Genomic DNA, 23,178 nt, shown 5'->3' on the forward strand with positions numbered 1-23,178 from the left:
TGGAACAAACCGTTCCCTTCAGTAACTCCCTGTCTGGAGGGGAGCTAGAATTTCTGAAGCTAAATATGATAAAATGAAAAATCAATTCCAGTGTGGCTCATTCTGCCCATCATGGTGGGGCTCAGAGCTGGCCAGCTGGGTCTTGGGGGTCCTCCGGGCGCCGTGGGGCCAGCCGGGGTTCGGAGCTGCTCCAGGTGCCGGCTGTCTGGCTGGGGTTCGGGATTGCTCCAGGTGCCAGCCGGGGTTTGGAGCTGTGCCTGCAGTCCAGCCTGCGAGAGGGGGCAGCGGAAGGGGCAGAGCCGTGGGTGGAAGAGACAGGGCGGGGGCTAGCCTCCCCGAACAGGAGGTGCATACACTGCCCATGAGTTTTACTGCTGTTAATTCCACTGATTTCAATGCGACTGGGAGCAGAATCTGGCCCGGTGTGTCAAGGACAAAGCATCAGGAGACCCAGGTTCTTTTCTTGACACTGACTCACTTGCAAAAGTCATTTAACATCTGTGCCAGTGGGTGTGGGGATAATGATCAGTCTTGTAGGGATCAGCTGGCTTACGCCGCCCCCATTACCACAGTATCTGAGCCTCACCCAAACCTTGAGGTATGACAGCACCAGCACCCTCACTTTATAGATGGGGAGCTGAGACACAGAGACTAAGTGACTTGCCCAAGAATTAAACTCAGGTTTGCCAAGCCTGCGACTAGCATCCTAACCTCCGGCCCGGCCTCTCTTCAGAACAATGTTCATGCAACCTTGGCAAAGTCCACCGAGAAAAATGCTACCCATCATTACTGCATTTATTACTGTGTGTGTCAGGGCAGGGGCGGGAGCTGCCAATTACCATATGCCATGTGGCACCAGAAAGTATTGCAGCCTCGGCCTCGAAAGGTCTCTCGTTGGGCAACACTGGAGCAAGGCCAAGGCCAGTCTCTACTCTCCAAACGTTAAGATTTCAGCCTGAGTTCCCCAGCCTGCCGGGAAGGGTTTTAAGGGGCTGTTTGTGCTCTAATGGGGTTAGGTAATCTGGTCACAGTGCATGCTGGCAACAGAGACACTTGCTCTTGTCTGCCTTTGTCATCCTGGTGCCACAATCTCCTGCTGAGCCCCTTAAGATGCAAACGGCTCCTTGAATTGCACTGCCTAATGCTAGCCAGCCGGCGCTTTCCCTCCTGGTGCTGGCTATTTAGACATTCCACAGAACTGATCTGAATGGCCCGGAAGAGACCCCTCTGTTTGCTGGGTGCTAGGGCCTGGCTCACGAGCTCAGTCCTCTTTCCTTCCCAACGCTGCTCCCAGGCGAGGCGCGCACGTTCCACACAGAGCAACATGTTAGAGGGCCAGCTCGCACCTCTCCCTGTCCCAAATACGCGATGTGTAATGGACTATACCTTTAAGAGATTTGGTAATGGATCATACTAGGAAGTGCAAAGGGCTGGATCTGGGTGTGGTAGATGCAGAAGGAGTAAAACGGAAATAAAGGGCTGTTGGACCCTTCTGGCTTGTGTCTCTGTTACACTGAAGCTTCACCCTGGTTGTGTTGCACAGCATTATCTGATCCATATTGAGGTGCTGTTCCATCCCAGAGATGACTAGATGTCCGTGGTAGGTGAACTGATCCCTGTGTATAATTTACAAAGTACTCTGGGTTCCTCTGGCGTGAAATCCTCATCCCACAAAGGAGAGTTCTAACTAATGACTTGCTCTCTGCCTGATAAACCAGGACTCATTTGATCCCTTGAGATCTCCAAGAGTGACATGGAAATCATACCGATATTAGTAAATGCACATAACTATGGATTAAACACAAAAGCCTCCGGAAATGAAACCTGCATCATGTGAGGGGGGGAACCCAGGAGAGGCAAGATCTGTGGATGACAAAATTATTCAGACTCAAAGACAACAAGAAGGACCTAACAAAGTTGGGGGACTGACTGGGCAAGACAGTGTAGGTAAAATCATTTGTAGAGTAGGGTCACATGCATCGGAAGGAACGACACATGCACTTTGATGGGTGCTAAATTAATAATAACTAGTCAGGAAAAAGACCTCGGCAGCATGGTGGACAGTTCGACGAACATCTGCTCAATATGCAGTGGTGGTTTAAAAAAAAAAGGGGGGGAACAAGATTTCGTGTAAAGCCAGAAATAGAGAATAGCCCCTAAACTGTTCTACAGCTCAACTGTATGCCCTCACCCTGAGCTCACCCTTCAACTCTCCTCTCAGAAAGGATACCAGCAGAAATTGAAAACGTCCCAGGGGAGGGCAAAAAAGATGACTAGCATCATAGAAAGGCTTCCAGGCAAGGACAGAGTAAAAAGATTAGGACTGTCACATTTAGAGCGCAGACATATGAGAGGGGACATGGCAGAGGTATCCAAAATACTGAATGAGATCGAGAAGATAAGGCAGGTGCTCTCACTTACCCTTTTTCATAAGAAGAGAACAAGAGACATTCGATTAAATGGAAAGGCAGTACATTCTAAACTGATCAAAGGAAATCAGTTGGGATCCTGCACACGATCTGTGGAACTCCGTGCTACAAGTTAGTACTGAGGCTAAAAAACTCAGTCAGCTTTAAGACAGGATTAGGCATTTATAAGAGCTAAAGGCACAGTACTATAACTGAGCCAACCTGGGTTCTAGTCTCAGCTCTGCGCTTGGCCTACTGGGTGACCTTGAACAAGTCACCTCACCACCGTGCCTCAGTTTCCTCCTCTGTAAAAGGGGATGAAGATACTGACCTCCTTAGTAAAGTGCACTGAGATCTGTAGATATAAATTATTTTACATCCATATAAAATAAGTCCCAGAGTTTTTCATGAGTAGACAGCCAAGTGCTTTACAAAGGTCAGAATCATTAGCCCTACTTTACAGACGGGAACTGAGGCACAGGGAGGTGAAGTCATTTCCCAAGGTCACCCAGCAGGCCAGTGTCAGAGCCAGGAATAGAACCCATATCTCACAATTCCCAGGCCAGGGCTTTAACCAGTAGACCACAGTGCCTCTCCTTCTATAGTTAAAACTAGAATAAAAAAGAATCTGTAAGGGCTACAAGCCCTCATGCTTCAGGTCCTGAACAAACCAGTAGCTGGTGGGGGTAAGGCAGAAACTTTCCTTGCGAGCAGGTTATTCCATAAGTGTCCAATGTCTGCTACAGATATAGAGCCCCAGTCTCTTCGTACGTGCAACTCCCCTGGAGTCAAACCGGGGTAAAGCCAGCATGAGTTGAGAATCAGGCCCAACGTTTTCTGAATTCTGTATAACTGCAGGTGTGTTAGAAACAGGTCCTGCATCTGCCATCTCTGCAGAACCACCCCATCATGTGCTATTGCAGCTGAGGGCATCTGACTATTGTCTCTCTCCAGCAAACAGGTCCGATGCAGTAACCCACGCCTCATTCATGCAGCCCACATGAAAATGGCACTTTCCAGCAAGTTAAGAGTCAGACTGTAACAGCACCCACAACAGGGGCTCAGTCAGCAAAGACAGATGCAGCTGCTCCTCTTGGCTGGATCATTCCCCCATTCTGAATACCACCTCCTTCCTTGCATGGCCTAGCAGAAGGGTAGGCAACCTACGGCTCGCGTGCCGAAAGTGGCATGTGAGCTGATTTTCAGCGGCACTCACGCTGCCTGGGTCCTGGCCAACGGTCCGGGGGGCTCTGCATTTTAATTTAATTTTAAATGAAGTTTCTTAACATTTTAAAAACCGTATTTACTTTACATACAACAATAGTTTAATTATATATTCTAGATTTATAGAAAGAGACCGTCTAAAAACGTTAAAATGTATTACTGGCATGCAAAACCTTAAACTGGAGAGAGTAAATGAAGACTCGGCACTCCACTTCTGAAAGGCTGCCGACTGCCGGCCTAGCATCTTGCATCGAAGAAACTCAAAGTGCTTTGACAAGAATCATCATCATCCCCAGGCAGCAAGAATTTCCCGTCATTGATCTCATGGTTACAGAGAGGGTTGCTAGGGTTAGATTATTGATTAATGAAATGTCAGATAAACTAAGCTCAAACGGCTTTATTGACCAGAGAAAGGGTTAATATTTTATCCAGTCCTGTGAAGCAGTTTTCAATCTGTGACTGCTCCAAAGGGTGAGCTTCATTTGAGTTATTTGTATAGGGTGCTTGTTTACGACAAGCAGGAGATTAATATACCTCACTCCCTTTTTCGCCCCTGTGTTCCATACAATACCATTCCCGATGCCAGTAGACCATAAAGTACAAATAGTGTTAGACCCACAATGTGAACTACGGTTTTGTATTCCAGTGCCTAGCAACATTCATATATAATACTCCGGAGAGGATCCCACATGCACGTACAAAAAAACCCAGCCTTGAACAATTTAACTCCTCAGTAAATTTCCACAATAAAGCTTAACATAAATGCAAAAGCATGCAAGGGAGTTTGGTTTCTAGCTCAGCATAAGCATCCTGGTTCATTTTATAACACTGGCTAACAGGATGGTGGTAAAACACCTGTAGCAGCTGATGTCCTGCATGGTTGCAGCCCCACCACCCGTGGAGCTGCTAGGAAGAAAGGGCTGGGGTAGACAAGGCCGGAGACTCACTACAAACCATACCAGGAGTCTGAACTTGGGTCTCCTACCTCCCAGTCCCCTTTGTCACTGAGTAGAGCCCACTAGGACATCAGTGTTGGCAGTACAAGGGGAAGAAGAAAAGCAATAGTTGTAACATAGCCTCTGAAAGGCAGGGATACAAAACAAGAGCTGGTGACTGGTGGCCTGGAATCACAGCTCGCCACATTTCTATATGGCTTCCTGCTGCCTCTCCTGGGAACAGCAGCAAAGGGTTTGGTGCAAGAGGCTCATAACAATCATTCGCCCTGCTCAGACTTGCTCTGTTCCCTCCTCGGCTTTCCCCAGTGGAAGGTGCTCCAGGATCAGGCGCTGAGTTTCTACGCTGGCTCTGGAAGCAGATCAAGTTGAATGTGTCTAAGTTGGTGGGATACAGAACCCAGGCCAGCTGGAGAAAGAGCTGCAGATGGGGTCAAGCAGACAGCAAACCTGGCAGCCCCGCTGCTTTGTTAGAGTGAGTTTAACTCACAAATGTCATGAGTTCTGATGTTCTCAGAGAGCAGAATTCACAAATCCCCTTCACACTCCTCTGGCTTTACACCAGTGTTCAGAAAATTCCTAACCGCCATAGAAACAACTAGGGTAAATTATGCAACAGCCTAACCAGCTAAGACAACAGCATGTCGGGGTGAAGAAGCCTTGAATTAAATGTGCAGTGAGCATCATCTCCTGAGCCTCTTTAATGCACTGAGCAATCCATACTGGAATGGAGTTTTGCTGCTAAAATAAGGAGTGTCTATGGCACTGCAGTACTAAAACGATGAACATTCAAGTTCTATCAAGGAGTTTTATCGCAATTATGAATCTTTAATAGTTTTTCATATCAAGTATTAAATTTTCATATTTTTTTGTACAAGACAGATATGCAGTTTTAATGAGCCATCTGATAACTATTTCATAGAGGTCCAAAATACCAGCAAGCCCTTTCCATAATAAGGAGTCTAGGGAGGGGATCAGACAAAGGAAATGAAGGAGAACTAGCACCATGATTAGATCTCCAGGGCAGATGCCTGCGGTGGGATGCAGCACAAAGAGTTTGTGCTGTTGTAACAGCGCCTTAGGGTGACAGGAGAACACAGTCTTAGCCAGCAGTTTCTGGTGCTGTTTTGTGTGGGGTCCAGCAGAAGGGACACTAACTTGGACTCAGAAGACCTAGGATCTTGTTGTCTCTGCCACTGACCTGCTGTGTAACCTCTATCAGCAACCTGTTTCACCTCCTGCTTGCCCTTTGGCTATTTAGCTTATAAAATATTCATGGCAGAAACGGTTTCTTACTATGTGTTTTGTATAGTGCCTACCATCATGAGGCCCTGATCTCCATTAGGGCCTGTAAGTGCTATTGGAATAATAATAAGAGAGGAGAAACTACAGGCAAAATACACCTATCAGTTACAGATCCTGTAAAATAGTTATTGATGAAAAGCAAATGATGGAATACTTGGGAAAACTGAGCATACACAAAATCAATCAGCGTGTATGATACACATTTTTTGCCAGGGATTTTACTAATTAACACCAATAACCATTTTTCATAAACCAAGGACAACTAATGACCAGTGAAGGGAAAATGTAGTACCAGGTTTGGTTTGTTTTTTTAAAGTTGATCCTGGCAATTACTGTGCTTTAACTCTAGCTCCTACAAGGGGAATAGAGGCAGAAATAAGAGGAGAAGCATTCAGAGAGAAAAATCACCGCAGTGGACATTGTGGGACAGATTTTCAAAGGGCTCATCACATTGGGTGTCAACACCGGGAACTACTGGGAGCTGAGCACTTTTGAAAATCTGCCCCAAAATATTGGTGCTGAGCACCACCCATAGAGGGCAATGGAACCAGCAGCAAGAAGCAGGATGAGTTCATAAAGAGCAAATCTTGCTGGACAATCTTGGTGGCTTGTTTGGAGAGAATTGCAAGATGACTAGATGAAGGGAGGTGCAGTGGCTGGAATACAGATGGATTTCGGTAAAGAATTTGACACTGCACCTTGAAAAATTAATTCAAACTGGCTTGGGGAGGAAGGCAGCCACATGGACTGAACGCGAGCGAAAAGCCTGGAAACGGAAAGGTAATGCTAACTAGCATTTAATTGATCTGGGAGCAAGGTGGCTAATGGGATGCTACAGGAGTCAGTGTTAGGACTGGCCTCATTTAACATCATTAATGTTACCAGAAGATGAAGGTGAAATGACATTAATATTAAACTAGAAGGAGTTGCAAACCGCAGCCAGGATAGAGAACTAATACAAAGATCTAGAGAGATTCAAAATATGGTCAGAAAAGAAAAAAAAAAAGAATCAATTTGGACGAATGTGATCTAATATATAAGGGCATATAACCGGAAACACCAGATGCAATCAGTGGGAGGCAGTAATATTGAACAGACCTAGAGTGATGGTGGATAGCAAATGAGACCAATGCACTTGTTGTCGGGCACATGCAAAGGCATCTAATTGCAGAGCAGGGAAGTCAGAGCCCCTCTCTATGGAGCTGGTCCAGTGCCCATTAAAACCAGCGAGAGTCTTTCCATTCACTGCACTGAGCTCTGATGAGACTCTGTATGCAGCGGCTGACCAATCACACCTGGAACCTGTTCTGAGGCTAGTACTTCTGAATTGCAGTAGGATTTTAATTAGCTGGCAGTGGGCTTTCACCGAATGTTTTGCATTGTCCGTGTAAGGATCAGGAAGCCTTTAACAAATCTTGCCCCTGTGAGTAAGTAGTATTTCCATTGGGCTTTGGGGGTACCTGAAGCACAGAGAGGCTAAGGATGATGCTTTCAGGACTAAGAAAGTACAATGCCCACTGGCTCCTTGGCAGCTCAGACAATGTTCAGCTCCGTGGGAGCCGAAATTTACACATTTAAACCCCTATTTATGCTCTCCTCATTTGTTTATTGTCTCCATTGGCTGCTTTTCACCAAATACTGTTTGTTTGTAAGTGACTTATCCCAGGTCACACTGGGAACCTGTGGAAAAGCTGGGAATGAAACCCACATCTCCTGAATCCCAGTCTAGTACCTTAACCATAAGGCCATCCTTTAGATGGCTGATATTTGTTGGCTCCTTGGGTGAACACTTAATAGGACTGGAGTTAATGATTCACTTATAAAATTATCATTCACCATATTAAATATAGCTGAGGGCAGATAACGTAGTTTAATATGCATAGAGATAGCCGGTAATTTAGGACCTTATCCAACGCCAATTGACGTCAGCTGGAGTCTTTCCATCAACTCCAACAGATGTTGGATCATGCCCCTAGGGAACAGAAGTCTTTCTATTTGCCTGGTATAACCCGTTACTTGGAAGGACTTGTTTAACTTCAGTTTCTTTCCGCATCTTAGAATCAGGTCTCTCTGTGCCTCTGCCCATCTTAGCTTAGGGAGTATGCATATACATTCTATAGTATCATTTTACGTGGATAATAACAAGACACAGAGACCCCTTTCTGTTCCTCCCGCCACCAAAGATTTCCAAATTTACAGCTTGCAGTGTACGGAAATTAGGGAGAAGGAACTATATAGAAGGATGCAGACCCTGGTGTTTAGCAAAGCGTCCGGCTTCTGGCACGCATAAATCAGCTACAGGAAAACAGCACAGCGAGGAGCAAGGCATAAAGAATCAATAAGCAGAGATATAATGTGAAGACAATGCTCGCGGCATGAAGCCTTGCATAGAAAACACCGCCACCTCTTAAATCCTCACTGGCTAACGTGGAAGAAAATAACACAGGATTAGACAGTGCATTTTTATAGAAGTGTCTTCAATTATTTCCTTCCCTCCACCGCCTGGGAGATGAAATGATAGGTGGAGAGAGAATGCTGTGTATTATAAATGGAAATAATCTGAGAGGGTGATAATAGAAGGCTGTATTCTTAGATGGCTGCTATTATTTTTTCCTATACGTATTTCCCTTAGCCCAGATGTTCCATTAGCTGCTCTGGCCTCCTGGCTGAGCTAGGGAAAGTAGCAATTTTCTCTGGGTGGTGATGGGGGCCAGTTGGGGGAGCTTGGTGGAACATGGAGGCATCGATTATGAAAATAATCTCAGGGAATGGGCACCAGTTCCCCTCCCTCTCCTGCCATTAATCTTGCAGTGTTTACAAGGGGGAGCCTGACAAGTCGGTGCTGGGGACACATAGGTTTGATCTCATCTCAGCCCGGTGACTTGCGTTATGTCCGAAGGCAGCCCTGGGTGGCACGTCTGTTTTCTCTTTACTTTAGGGGGAGAAATGCAGCTGCTGTGCAATGGTAAATGTGAGTGGGATAACAGTGCTGCCCTTCCATTTCATCCGCTACGTAGCACTGTTCCCACTGCCCCTCGTGTACATGAACTAGGGGAAGCGTCAATGTCTCCCCAGGGCCAGGGGTGAGCCTTTAACTCAAAGAACAGCTGTTTAAAAAGTTCTGGCATGTGGGCAGAGTGGTTCCAAAGGGAGAAGCCCACAATCCCAGAGGCCATGTGACAAGGGTGGTATAAACACTGAATAGAATGAAGATGGTCCAGCATGGGAGGTTTGTAGGGCCAGCTGGGAGTAGAAAGACTGAAGGAAGATTAGCTCTCAGTCTTTGTAAGGGATCTACCTGGCCCCCAACACTGCAGTATTGGAGTACCTCAATCTTTAATGGGTTTATCTGCACAATAACCTGTGAGGCAGGGCAGTGCTATCATCCCCATTGTACAGATTGGAAACTGAGGCAACAACAAGTTGAATGATTTGCCCAAGGTCACACAGGAAGCCTGTGGCAGAGCAGGAATGGAACTGGATCACCCCAATCCTGGATGAGCCCCCTAACCCTTGGCCCATCCTTCCTGTCCAGCCTCCACTCTCAGGCAATTTAGCACACGCTGCAGTAGTGACAGAAGGGCAGTGCCGTGAGGATGTGGGATTAGCGCTCCACTGCAGAAAGTTTAGCAGTGAGGTAGTGGGAGTCATTTGCCAGCCCATCACAGAGGCAGTGGGATCAAGGTGGATTACACCTTGATCTCTGATAATCCAGGCCTTTGTCTATGTCTTGAGGGAACACAAACAGCAGATTACAAGGAGTTTGTTACCCATCAGCCCTACACTGAAGCAACAGATACAGTCTTATCAATAAATTTCCAAGGGAACCCCGCACAACACCTTACCCTCAGTTGCTGCTGAATCGCTCTGAACCAGAGATGAGGAGCATGAAGTTGCGACCCTGAGGAGATGGGCCATTTACAGAAAAGCCAAACAGAACTGGGTTATTTTGAGCAGCACAGCCAGAAATTACAGCCCATAAACCTGCTTCTGAAACACGCTCCCAATCAGAGGAGCTAAGGACTATTCCAGAGTCCAGTGGGTCTCTTTACAACTTTACTGTCTGATATTACATCATTTTCTACCGCATCTGCCCCCAAAGCCTGAGCCATCAGCTGAGCTCCTGCATTTCCCCTGCCGAGACCTCTCTCCTGGCTAATGACTGGGCTCAGGGAGTCCTTCGAACCAAGCAGAAAAAAGACCTTGCCTAATGCTACCTCAACAGTGACCGTGCACCAACCCCTGGGCATGAGGGCAACGCAGCTGCAGAGAGAATGCCATGGGAGATGCTGTAGCAGATCCTCGGAGAGTCCTCGTATCGCTGAGAAAACCCTGAAGCAGGTGTTGGTCCTAACAGTAGGAATTGAATACGGAGATGCGGAAGTGGCCAGAAGCAGATGTAAGCCGCATCAATTTCGGCTGCCCGTAGACGCACTCCGGCTCAGCCCTGCATTTGCCACCTACGGTGCCGATCGTTAATGGAGATTACTCTTGCAAATGTCACTGAAGCGGAAGGAACCCAACACAGACATAGTGTCGTGCCTAGGTCACACAGGAAGCCTGTGGCAGAGCAGGAATGGAACTGGATCACCCCAATCCTGGATGAGCCCCCTAACCCTTGGCCCATCCTTCCTGTCCAGCCTCCACTCTCAGGCAATTTAGCACACGCTGCAGTAGTGACAGAAGGGCAGTGCCGTGAGGATGTGGGATTAGCGCTCCACTGCAGAAAGTTTAGCAGTGAGGTAGTGGGAGTCATTTGCCAGCCCATCACAGGGGCAGTGGGATGCTGCTACTGCGAACCCAGGCCCCCGAAACCCAGCATCACTGCAGCTAATGCAGACTCCCAAGGAAGTACCGAGAGGAAGAAGTTCAAAACTGCAGCTCCAAGCGGCTAGCAGTGGCAGGTTTCTTTGATCAGGCTGGAATGAGAAAGATGCACTGGGTGGGGGCATCAAAGCCAGTCACTTTAATAGGAAAAAGTCTCTTCTCTTGCAGCATGGGGAGGCGGGACAGTGAGACTTGCTTTTCCCTCCTAGACGCCCAGCTTTGATTGCCGCCTAGGATTTCGACGCTGGGCTCGCTCCCAGCCCAGCTCCTGGTGGCGAGACTTCCATTCGGATTGGAAACAAGGTCACACGGGTCGCCACGTGGCGTGCACGAGTGCCGAATGGCAGGTGCCGCCTGCTCCGGAGGGCGGCGTCCGTTGTGTACAGCGCGCCTAACGGGATGCTGCAGGGGTCAGTGTTAGGATTGCTGAGGTGGACTCCGAGAGGCCCAGGGCAGCGGCTGGTTACCGCGTCGGCAGCACGAGCTCCGAGACCCGCATCAGTTTGAGCTCCTGCTTTGTAAATGCATTCTCAGCTCCCAGATGAGCCCCAAACCTACCTCCCCCCCGCACACTTACGCGCTCGCATCTCACCTTCAGGCCTGTGCTCTCCGCTTCCGAGCCCTTATCCACGCCGGTGATGTAAATGCCCAGCGCGTATTCTGCTCCTCCTCGGATCATGAGGCCCAAGGGCTTCCCTTCGTTCAGCACCAGGTTCACCTGCGGAGAGGGAGAGCTGGTATTTACGGAGCCCTGGAGACGTGCCAGATACTTTACGGGTGCAGGGAAGAGGCACTGCCCCTACCCCAAGTCTGGGACAACATGGCGTCCAACCGCTGGCCATCGAGGCTGGTCCTGGCTCGAGGGAGATGGTGTTTAGAAGACAGCGTGTACCTAGAATCGGAGAATCTGGCTGATTAGGAACTGAAAATGTGCTCCTTGTACAGGGTCTGAATCAGCCCCTTTGCTATGAGGAGGAGAGAGGGGGCAACGCCTCCCCAGCCCCTCCAGCCATCTCCCCTGCAGCCCCCGAATGGTTCTGGTGTGATGCGGGCGCAGTCTGAGCCGCGGCAGTCCCTTCCCTGCTACGGCAGCGCTGCAGCGCCCCACCTGGCTGCCGGGCGGAATTGCAAGGGAGGGGAGTGAGTCATTCCAGTGCAGGGGTGGCCAGCCTGGGGCTCCGGAGCCCCACGTGGCTCTTCAGACGTTAGCATGCGGCTCCTTTTCTAGGCACTGACTCCGGGGCGGGAGCTACAGGCGCCAGCTTCCCAATGTGCCCAGGGGGTGCTCACTGCTCGACCCCTGGCTCTGCCACAGGCCCTGCCCCCACGCCACCCCTTCCTGCCCCCTCCCCTGAGCCGGCCGTGCCCTCGCTCCTTCCCTCCCTCCCAGAGCCTCCTGCATGCCACGAAACAGCTGATTGGTGGGACTGCTGGGGGGTGGTAGGCGCTGGGAGCGGAGGGGGGTGGGGGTTGGGGGGGCTGCTGACGTATTACTGTGGCTCTTTGGCAAGGTACATTGGTAAATCCTGGCTCCTTCTCAGGCTCAGGTTGGCCATCCCTGTTCTAGCTGCTCCTTTTGCCGACTTTCCTGCCACGCTAGCGGAGACCCGGGGAGAGCAGGATGGCGAGGGACTGGCTCCAGGGCGAGGGAAATAGCTGAAGGATTGGTTGTGGGCCCTTGCCATGTTTGTGTGGGTGATTATGACAAACAAAAATAGCAAAAAGAAGAAAGGTCTCTGCAACCTGGAGCATGTGGTATAAAGTAGAGCCTGCCACATTGCAGCACTAACATGTGTCAGACCTGACTGCTCTGGATCTGAAAAGTCATTATGGAGTCCAGAGCAGGAAGTGGGAGGGGGCAGATAGAGGGCAGGGGCCAGGCTGTTTGGGGAGGCACAGCCTTCCCTACCCAGCCCTCCATATAGTTTTGCAACCCTGATGTGGCCCTTGGGCCAAAAAGTTTGCCCACCCCTGTGCTAGTGGGAGCGGGGCTACAATTTCTCTTCCATGCACAGCCAGGCTGGGGCCCTGGGAGTCAGAGGGTCAGCCACGTGTCAGTTGGCTCAAAATTGAGGCTAGACAGTAAAGGCCAAGATTGGGCAGACCACAGCCTTTGGATTGAAAAGGCAGCTTCATTTGGTCAAAGGATAATCTGGCAACAAGCCCACATGCCCCACAGCCTTTAAAATGCTGTTCATTCTGGAAAAAAAAAAAAAAACCACAGGGGAAATATGAACCATCAGGGAGCTAAGAACAAATAGAAGTTTGAAGAGGACATTCATCTTTACTATACTAACTCAATCCGAAGCGATAGGGGGAGGGCCCGCTGTCTGTGTAAATCCAAAACCAGCTGTGTGATAAAAGGATTGAGATGCATTTTGCCTATTTCTTTTATGTTCCTAGGAAAGAGGACTCCCAAATACCTGACTTGCACCTGCTGCCAGCAAAAAGTGTTACCCAAGAGGTGGCAACATGCACCCATCTAGAGACACTGAGCACCTCTGACATGTGCCAAGCCATTGATACCCTGCGATTTCCCCAACCAATTCAATAGTTTGTAGAATCTGTGGGGGATGGCCTGCAGGGGTTTGTTGATGAATAAAGGTAAATCAGCATAGAGGCATATTTTTGTCTCTCGGAGCTCTATTTTATCCACTAACACTCTAATTTTTATTGCCAGAGGCTCTTAGGCCAAATCAAACAGGAGTGGAAACAGGCCTGACTGCTACCCAAGAAGGGGAGACATAGTGATTGGTTAAGACACAAGAGGTAAGACTGGAGTACAAAAGTCTAACCCGGAGCAAATTACAGCAACAAGGGAAACAGAAGATAGTGCTGACTAGAAGCTATTTGCCAGTAAGTCTGTCTTTTTGTTCACTGTTTGTACAGCACCCAGCACAATGGGTTTAAAATCAAAGGCCACCAGGGCTCAAACCGAGCAGCTGTTATACTTTCCCAAACTTCCCCTGGAGAGACTATGCACCCTTTGACAGCTCAGATCTAGGTCTTGCCGGACACACATCACCACGCACACAAAGGGGCACATGGCTGTGACCGTCCCTCCTAATGCAGCCCACAGAAGCAGAGAAGGAAGGTGTGCAAATGCAGTGAGACACTGTTGGAGGAGTACCTGAAACAGGAGTGCCTCTCTGCTACTCAGACACCTCAAGGAGCTGTTTTACATCCGGCATGCGCTTTTGCTATACCACAGGCAGGGTACAATTTGCCCTGGTGAGGGTACAGGGGAGATCAGAGCGAAAGCTAGCCCTGAAGAATCTAAAAAGCCCTGGACTTGACAGGAGCTCTGCATGGGATGAGGATCAGTCCAGTCTGCATGGCCTGGGACCCAAGTTATGCAGAAAGGCAGAGGCAGGCTCTCTGGAGACCTCTGAGTAGATTTTCAAAATGGGGCAAAGCAGGATTTACATGGATACCTGCTCTACACTGGGAAAGAGTTCAGAACTTAGGGACCACGATGTAAACATTGCGGGGTTCGGAGTAAATAGGGAAAGAAATGCAGACGTGCTGCATCCAAAGGGTAACACCATCATGGAGGTAGCTCCTGAGAAAGTGACTCAAGGAAAGAGCGGGGAAGAGATCAAGAGATGGCAGCATGTGTTTTGTGGGGGAGGAGACTGAGGGATCAAGTAAACAAAAAAAGCAAAAACAGAGAGATGTAGGCCCTTGACTAGAACTCAGGAGATGTGGGTTCAATTCCCAGCTTTGCTACAAAAACCCTGGGCAAGTAATTTAATCTCTCGGTGCTTCAGTTCCTGACTCGTAAACCAAGGAGAGTGATTCTGACTTTTCTATTGCGTTTGAGCTCTTTGGATCAGGGCCTGTCTCTAACTGTGTGTTTGTGCAACGCCTTAGGGCAAGGGAGAACCTCCTCGATTGGGGCTATCGAAATACAAATTCTTGACACACACCCAAGGCTGGTTCAAACAGCCTTTGACTCCCCGTTCCAAAACCCCCACAACACCCTACTAACTAATAAATGATGGGGAATAACCACACTCAACATATATAACCTCGCCTTCAAAGCTCTCACAGCACTTGACACTTATTAATTAACCACCCTGTGAGGTAGGCAATGATTATTGTTACCCTCAGTGTATAAAGGGGGAAGCTGAGACACAAAGAAAGAGTAAAAAGAAAAGGAGTACTTGTGGCACCTTAGAGACTAACAAATTTATTTGCGCATAAGCTTTCGTGAGCTACAGCTCACTTAATCAGATGCATTCAGTGGAAAATACTTCAAGTTTGAAGTGAGCTGTAGCTCACGAAAGCTTATGGTCAAATAAATTTGTTAGTCTCTAAGGTGCCACAAGTCCTCCTTTTCTTTTTGCGAATACAGACTAACACGGCTGCTACTGTGAAAGAAATAGTGTAACTTGTCCAAGTCACACACAGAGTCAGGGATAAAACTGGGAAGAGAACCCAAGAGTCCTAGCTGTCACATTTTGCTTGTTCTAGATACGCTTTCTGAGCCGGAGCCTCAGCTGGCAGAAATCTGTGTAACTCCACTGACTTTGACAGAACTGGGCCAATTCACAACAGCAGAGGATCTGTCCCACTGCCCATGTTCTTATGTAAACATGAGATTACAAATGAGTGACACGCTTTTATACGGGTTATGAACTAGACTGAGAGTTCTCTCTCCCCTTTATGCCAGCACATAGCCTAGGAGTCAGACAGAAGCAGTAGCTACAAAGCTGCTCCAGGTGACCTCTTCTTCCAGAATGACACAATAAAGGAACAGCAGAATGAAAAGAGGTCCTCAGAAGGGTGGGGAAGGCCTTTGGATCAGAGCTCCCTGCAACATCCCAAGCCACTGTTAGTGAAACAAGTACTGATCTGCAAGGGGGGAGGGATAGCTCAGTGGTTTGAGCATTAGCCTGCTAAACCACAGGTTGTGAGCTCAATCCTTGAGGGGGCCATTTAGGGATCTGGGGCAAAAACTGGGGATTGGTCCTGCTTTGAGCAGGGAGTTGGACTAGATGAGGTCCCTTCCAATGCTGAGATTCTATGAAAGCAAAGGCCATGGCTTCAAGGCAGAGATGAATTATGCAGCCAGTAATCTCTTCCTTTCTCCCATACAAATGTCTGTCCTGCATATTAGGGAGGGGAATTAGAAAGCCTGCTCAGAAATACAGGGGGAGCTAACAGTAGCTGTCATAAATATAAAGGGAAGGGTAAACCCCTTTGAAATCCCTCCTGGCCAGGGGAAAGCTCCTCTCACCTGTAAAGGGTTAAGAAGCTAAAGGTAACCTCGCTGGCACCTGACCAAAATGACCAATGAGGAGACAAGATACTTTCAAAAGCTGGGAGGAGGGAGAGGAACAAAGGGTCTGTGTCTGTCTGTATGCTGCTCTTGCCAGAGACAGAACAGGAATGGAGTCTTAGAACTTTTAGTAAGTAATCTAGCTAGGTATGTGTTAGATTATGATTCCTTTAAATGGCTGAGAAAAGCATTGTGCTGAATAGAATAACTATTTCTGTCTGTGTATCTTTTTTGTAACTTAAGGTTTTGCCTAGAGGGGTTCTCTATGTTTTGGAATCTAATTACCCTGTAAGATATCTACCATCCTGATTTTACAGGGGGGATTTCTTTATTTCTAATTACTTCTATTTTTTATTAAAAGTCTTCTTGTAAAAAAACTGAATGCTTTTTCATTGTTCTCAGATCCAAGGGTTTGGGTCTGTGGTCACCTATGCAAATTGGTGAGGCTTTTTATCCAACATTTCCCAGGAAAGGGGGGGTGCAAGTGTTGGGAGGATTGTTCATTGTTCTTAAGATCCAAGGGTCTGGGTCTGTAGTCACCTAGGCAAATTGGTGAGGCTTTTTACCAAACCTTGTCCAGGAAGTGGGGTGCAAGGTTTTGGGAAGTATTTTGGGGGGAAAGACGCGTCCAAACAGCTCTTCCCCAGTAACCAGTATTAGTTTGGTGGTGGTAGCGGCCATTCCAAGGATAACGGGTGTAATATTTTGTACCTTGGGGAAGTTTTGACCTAAGCTGGTAAAGATAAGCTTAGGAGGTTTTTCATGCAGGTCCCCACATCTGTACCCTAGAGTTCAGAGTGGGGGAGGAACCTTGACAGTAGCAATCTGCTGCTGCTACTCCTGGAACCATGAGGGCAACTACAATTATTTTACTAAGGAAAGGGGATTGGGGTAGGAGGAGAGGAAAATCAGCTCCCCAATCCTCACTTAGGCAAAGTTCCCACTGATTTCAAAAGGTGCAAGCAATGCTCTTGTTTCTAAATTACAGGACACCGAGATGGGGGTTGGGGGGTCTATTCCCAGCTCTCCCACAGACCTCCCTCCCCTGGCAATTTTGGGTGCCCAACTTAAGCCCCCTCAATGTATTTCAAGTCCATCAGGCATTCTTATAGGGCCAGATTTTCACAAGACCTCTGAGCCAGATTTTCCAAAGGCTCAGTACCCACAGTTAGAGCCAGACTGTCCAAAGAGCCAGCAGGTACCTGGTGTGCTGAGATTTTAAAATCTGGCTCACAGGTGCTGTATTCCTTCTGGGCCCTGGTCTGGTTATGGTACTCTACTGTGTACACCCATGAGAGACATTGCCCGGGAGTTAACTCTGTGTTTGCTCAAGAACAAGCCAGGGCTTCAGGATCCCCCTGGACATGTGTGTGTTATCACTAATGAATAATACAAACATGGACTCCACCCTGCCCAGGGACAGCTGGCACACATGCCGCAACAGACAGGTGTTAATTACTTTCCACAGACATCTGGCAGCATCATTATCAGGCAAACGTAGGGCTGACATTTCCCCCCTGCCATAGGCTGACACGCTAGACCGTGGAGCTGCTTTTACAGAGTTTACAGTTATACCCTATTTTCCCATAGCCTCTCAGATAGTCACCCTTAATTTTTCCCCTGAACATTCTGCTCTAAAAGTTTGTCTACATGGGGACAATCAGGAAAGTTAATCTGAATTAACTAAAGTGGTGAATTTAAAATGGATTAGTAAAGCCACATCAAACCCTTGTATGGATACCCTCATTTAGAATGAAAGTGGCCTTAAATCAGTTTAGTTTCCAGAGTGTTTTGTTCCCATATGGACAAGCCCTAAGGGCGGTAGGAAGATTGGGTTTAGTAGAAGACAGGAGGCCAGGTCCCCGCTACAAAAGTTTGTTGACATAGATGGGTCAGTCAGGGGTGTGAGAAAACCACAGTCCCTACCCGACCTGGCTATGCTGGCAAACCCCCCAGTGTACATGCAGTTATAGTAATAAAAGAGTGTGTCAGTCAGCATAGCATACGTCATTCTGGGAAGCAGCGTCACTATGTGGGCAGAAAAACTCCTTCCGATGGTATCTGCAGTGTCTGCACTGGGGGCTGGCAAAGCACCTGTAAGGTAGACAAGGCCAGAGGACGGGAGAGCAGTGTGGAATTCTGGTCATTGTTTAGGTAGCACCAGTGTCCGCAGAGCGCTGGATACTTTCCAGACACTGTCCCTTCCCCTGAAAGCAAACAATCCAAGACAGAGGTTATAGAATCATAGAATATCAGGGTTGGAAGGGACCTCAGGAGGTCATCTAGTCCAACCCCCTGCTCAAAGCAGGGCCAATCCCAATTTTTGCCACAGATACCTAAATGGCCCCCTCAAGGATTAAACTCACAACCCTGGGTTTAGCAGGCCAATGCTCAAACCGCTGAGCTATCCCTTCCCCCTTCTGAACTCAGGTTCTGAACTCAGGAATGGCAGACAGATGTCAGGAGAGAATCGCTTCCTGTCCTGGGAGAATTTAAGATTTCAAACATTTTTCCCACCCCAAATCGGGATGAAAAGTCAAAATCTCGAAAATTTTTGGCAACTGACAAATTGAGGGAGGAAAAATTAGTTCAGGTCAAAGTGTTTTGTTTTGATAATTTCAAAATGTTTCCATTTCAACTTTTTTCCTATTTTTAGATCTTTTTAGTCTAAATTTGGTGAAATTTTAAAACACAATAGGCCGCATGACTAGAAAAACCCAAACTCTCCAGTTCAAAAATGTCAAAATGGGGACATTTGACAATTTCAGAATGGTCTCCAAACAGTTTTTGAGTCAGGAGATTCCCTGTTTCAATTTAGATGAGTTGGCATTTTTCAGCAATAAAACAGTTCATAAAAAAAAAAAAAAAATTCCTGGCCAGCTCTAGTCACGACCACCCTGTTCGGGGTGTCCTGGTATTGACCTAAGGCAGAAGAGGGAGGGGGAAGGCTTTGAACAGAGTTTCTCAAAACCTTCTTGTAGCATGGACCACATCATAATAGACTGGGCATCCTCTCCTCCTATTTGTGATAGCATGGACCACCTTCCCCCACCTACACATTCATGACCACAGAGCACCACCTTCTCCCATCTGCAACGATAGAACATCCCTGGGGCAACTATTTACATGGGAAAGCAACGTTAGGGAAGTAGTTCATGCATTTCCAAGGGTTTCCAGTGCAATTTGGCAGCTGGAAAGGAAAGGAAGACCCAGTGTAGTAAAGTCTCCTCAACTCCATGCATTTACCATCTTGGAAGGGCTCCTTCCAGGCCTTCTTTGCCCGTAGTCTTAGCCCCAGCTCTCTCGGCTGGACAAGGCTGCTCACTCCCAGCAAACTCTGCTCTCGCTGAGCATCCCCCCAGCACTTTATAGGGAAGCAGGTGTTCCCTGTTCAGCTGTACCATCTTAGTGATCAGAGTTGGCTGGCCCCAGGACTCTAGCCCTTAAGGGGCAAACCGCCCTGGTACAGGGCCAGATTTGCAAGATGGCTCAGCCCACTGGGCACTGAGCTCTTGTGAAGATTTGGCCTGCCGTGACCAGATAGCTCATAGAGGAGCACCAGCAAGGGCTCTGTAGACATCGGTGGCCATGGGAAACTTGGGAAATGCTACACTGTGACAGGCAAACTAAGGGCCTGATCCGCAGCTTGCTGAGGACAATGAGAGTCTGTCCATTGACTTTAGTGGGCTTTGGATCAGGCCCTAAGTGATCGAGGGGAGGATTAGGCGCTTGTCTTGTTAGTTATATATTTGTTTGCTAAAGTTACATAATCAAATTCCCCACCTCTCACACGCTCTCCAGTCCAACCCACATTTTTCCTCCCACTCACCAATGGCAATTCAGCTCCAGGGTCTTTAGGACCCTCCCTCTGCCTAAAGGGGTGGCTCACTCCTAAGATAAATCAATGAAGGCTGGGATTTTCTAAAAAGCCTAAGGGAGTTAGGAACCCAAGTGATTCCAGTCTATATATGTTCTTATACCACACTCATCACCATAGTGTTTGAGCCCCCAGCTCCCACAGGCTCTTTTGAAAATCCCAGTCCAAGGAGATAAGACAAGGACTTAGTTAATAAAACCTTAGATACAAGAAACTAGCTAAGAAAAGGCAATAGATGTATTTACAAGGTTAAAGCAGGTAAACAGATGCACACAAATTAGTTACCCTCTTAAGTTCCAAAAAGTAACAGAAGCTGCTGTAATGTGTCAGCTCTGTATGTCCTGTAGGGCTAACTCAGGCTAAGCCGCTTGGGGATCCCTTGCTTATGCTTAGAAATATTGCCCTCTCCAAATTCCAAGTGGCACAGCAATCCAGTACCGTCTGGGAGTTTTATTCCCTTCCCCCAGAGTTGAAGCGGTGATGGGACAAGCATTTGTGCATGTGCCTTCTTCATGGGTGTGAGGAAAACAATCAACAAAGTATTTTGTCCCCTGATGTTCCACAATGGTTTGCCTGGTGTCTGTAGGCCTTCTTTTGTTGGCCAGGAGATGACACCTCTTGTGGTAAATTAGTATTTCACATTTGGTAATGCTTCTCCCCTGACTGTGTGAATTTCCAGTTTCATAGCAAAGACTTTTATAGTTACAAAGCAAATATTTAAATCTTGCTTTATAACATGGGATGCAGATATTATGAGTGAGATTATGAAATGCTTGTGAGTTGCTACCTGCATTAAAGTCCAAACACTAAACACACTCTTATAAACTTAACAGCTGTTTTAACCATGCTAACACACAGGTGAGTCAGACGTTTCCAGCTGTGCATTAGTCAGTGTTCGGTGAGGCCTAGGGGCCTTGGCATGAGCTGGCACCTGGTCTGCCAGCGTCACCGTGAACTGTCAATTGGTGTCTTAGCAGCAGGGCAAAATTCCAATTCCAAATTCATTGCATTTTATGAGCTGGATCCAAAGGCAGTTCTCATTTTTATAACCTGATTTTATAGCTACTTTGCAGGCCTGCTAATGTCCCATTGTCACCCATTCAAGTTTTTACGGGACGGCCAGCAGCCAATCGGATAATGACTCGGTGCATATTAGTGGACTCTGCAGAGACTGCTCCATATCCACCCCAGTCTTGTAGTTCCTCACCTGTTGTTCCCTTTTATTACTGCTGGCTTGTAGAAAGAGAGGGGAGAAGGCTGCTAAGCTGACTTCACACTCTAATATGGACATCATTAGCCTTATCAGAGTGGATGAGAAAGAATGAGAGGAAGGCTTCCTAGTCACTGCAGCCAATTCATTCATGCTATCTGCGTTCCTTGGAATGGCTACAGCTGTGAAGGCTAGATAGTCATACATACAAGAAACTAGCTAGCTAGGGCCTCTTCTTATCCATGCCTCCAAAATGTTTACATTAATTGGTTTTTAACCCCTTCATTGCTTTTAGGGGCACAAGGTACTGAAATCAATTCTAGGGTTACATAGTCATGAAAGACTTGTATCAGGCCCTCTGCTCTCCATGCTAGACACTAGAGCTGGACAACAATTTGCAACCAAAATTTTTTCTTGTCAAAAATGGGATTTTGGCTTGGTGGAAAAAATGCTGTTTGGGACCAAAAACTAATTTTTGATGGGAGATTTTTTTTTCTGTTTAGCTTGTTTTGAATTGAATTTCATTGGGTGTTGTTTTCAAAAACTGAAAAATATCTGATTTTTCCCCCATCCTTTTCCTTCTTTCCCCTTTATTTATTTATTGGCCAGTGATTTCAATAAAACTAATTCTATTTAGAGTTCCCTTTCCCACGCACGTTTTTCCTCTCTCTTTTCTTTCTTCTTATTCCTCACTAACTTTTCAAATCTCCTCCAACTTTGGAAGAGACACAGAGTGGGAAAACGAAGAACAAAACTAACTTGGCATTGTTACAGATAAGTCAATTCCATACTGTTGGTATATAGAGTTCATCTCATAGTATCCGAGTGCTTTCCAACAGTCCATCAAGCAACAAGACTAACATCTGCTATGTGCTTATTTGCTCACCCTCTCCCCTGGAGGAGAAGTGGATCCAGTGGAGTTTCTTTTTTTTGGTGGAGTTAATTTTTTAAATTTGTTTTAAACATGCACTAAGATAACCCCCCCCCCGCCCCTTTCCCAGAAGATTCAGAGTGCTCCAAGAGCTAGAAGAATGCAGCCCAGAGTGAAACAATGGTGCAGGAAAAAGAATAGCCTCATAACAATACCAGCAAACAACTGAAGGTGGTGACAAATCTCCATGGTCTGTGACTGGTGGGTACCTCCCAGCTAGTCGCACATTGATAGGAAACCTTGGGTGCCTGTAGTACCTGCTGCCATTTTGATAGGGTGCTGGATTTTTTGGCGGGGGGAGGGGTTGTTTTTAATATACATGCTGCTATGCATTTAGAGAAGACAAGGTCAAAGAAAGGTTAATGTAATCAACCACACATTTCGTGTGCTTAAAGTTCGGCACCTGCTTAAGTACCTTGCTGAACTGGTGCCTTAAGGATCAATGAGTGAAAATAACTAAACTCAGGCCACTGGCAACTAAAGAGTAAAAAGCCCCCCCCACATCATGAGCCTGAACTACTGGGTAAAAAACACAAGCACTGCTTAAAAATACACAGCTGCTGGCAGCCACAGAACACTGGGATGGCAAGAACTTAATTGCATTTCTTAATCAACTAATACCGAAGGCTCTCAGATAAACACTGAAGAAGACCCAATTTATATTAAGCTGCAGGCTGCCAAGGAGAACATCAACTGGCAGCAAGGGACAAAAGAAAACAATCACATTTAGAGGGCCTGACTTCTTGACAACAGGCAGATCCATGCTGTAGCCAAGAAATGAAAAGGAATTGAGTGTATAAAGGAGGAGATCTATTTCTTTTCTGATTTGGGGTCAGTAGCCAGGCAGAAAGGAGGAGGGCCGAGAGTACACTCCAGGACCTGAACATGAAGACAGGCTTATTACACTTTAGTACTTATTGTACTAAATGAAGAATGAAATACTGGGATAAAAGCTACTGGCTTTGAGATAAGAAGTCAGAAGCTTTGCCAGAAAAGGTGCAGATTTTATGCAGGAACCTCTCACTTCTTAGGGCTTGATCCTTCACCATTGAAATAAATGGGACTTTTGCCACTGAGTTATATGGGAGCTGGATCAGACCCCTTAAGGAGCAAAAAAGGTTAAGGTTCTTCACAGACGGACCAGTCTGTCGATCACCTG

At 47.2% G+C, this 23,178-nt stretch overlaps 1 protein-coding gene across 5 annotated transcripts in view; it reads right to left on the reverse strand.

Annotated features, from left to right (window-relative positions):
- WHRN (whirlin) overlaps window positions 1–23,178 on the reverse strand; it is a 109,743-nt gene that overhangs the window by 48,475 nt on the left and 38,090 nt on the right. For all 5 annotated transcript variants that reach the window (XM_075120557.1, XM_048822777.2, XM_048822778.2 and 2 more), the window contains one exon: window positions 11,310–11,435. In XM_075120557.1, coding sequence (XP_074976658.1) covers window positions 11,310–11,435 — 126 coding nt within the window. The remainder of the gene's footprint in view (window positions 1–11,309; window positions 11,436–23,178) is intronic.

This window comes from Caretta caretta, chromosome 16, assembly GCF_965140235.1.
Source record: "Caretta caretta isolate rCarCar2 chromosome 16, rCarCar1.hap1, whole genome shotgun sequence".
Taxonomy (NCBI): domain Eukaryota; kingdom Metazoa; phylum Chordata; order Testudines; family Cheloniidae; genus Caretta; species Caretta caretta.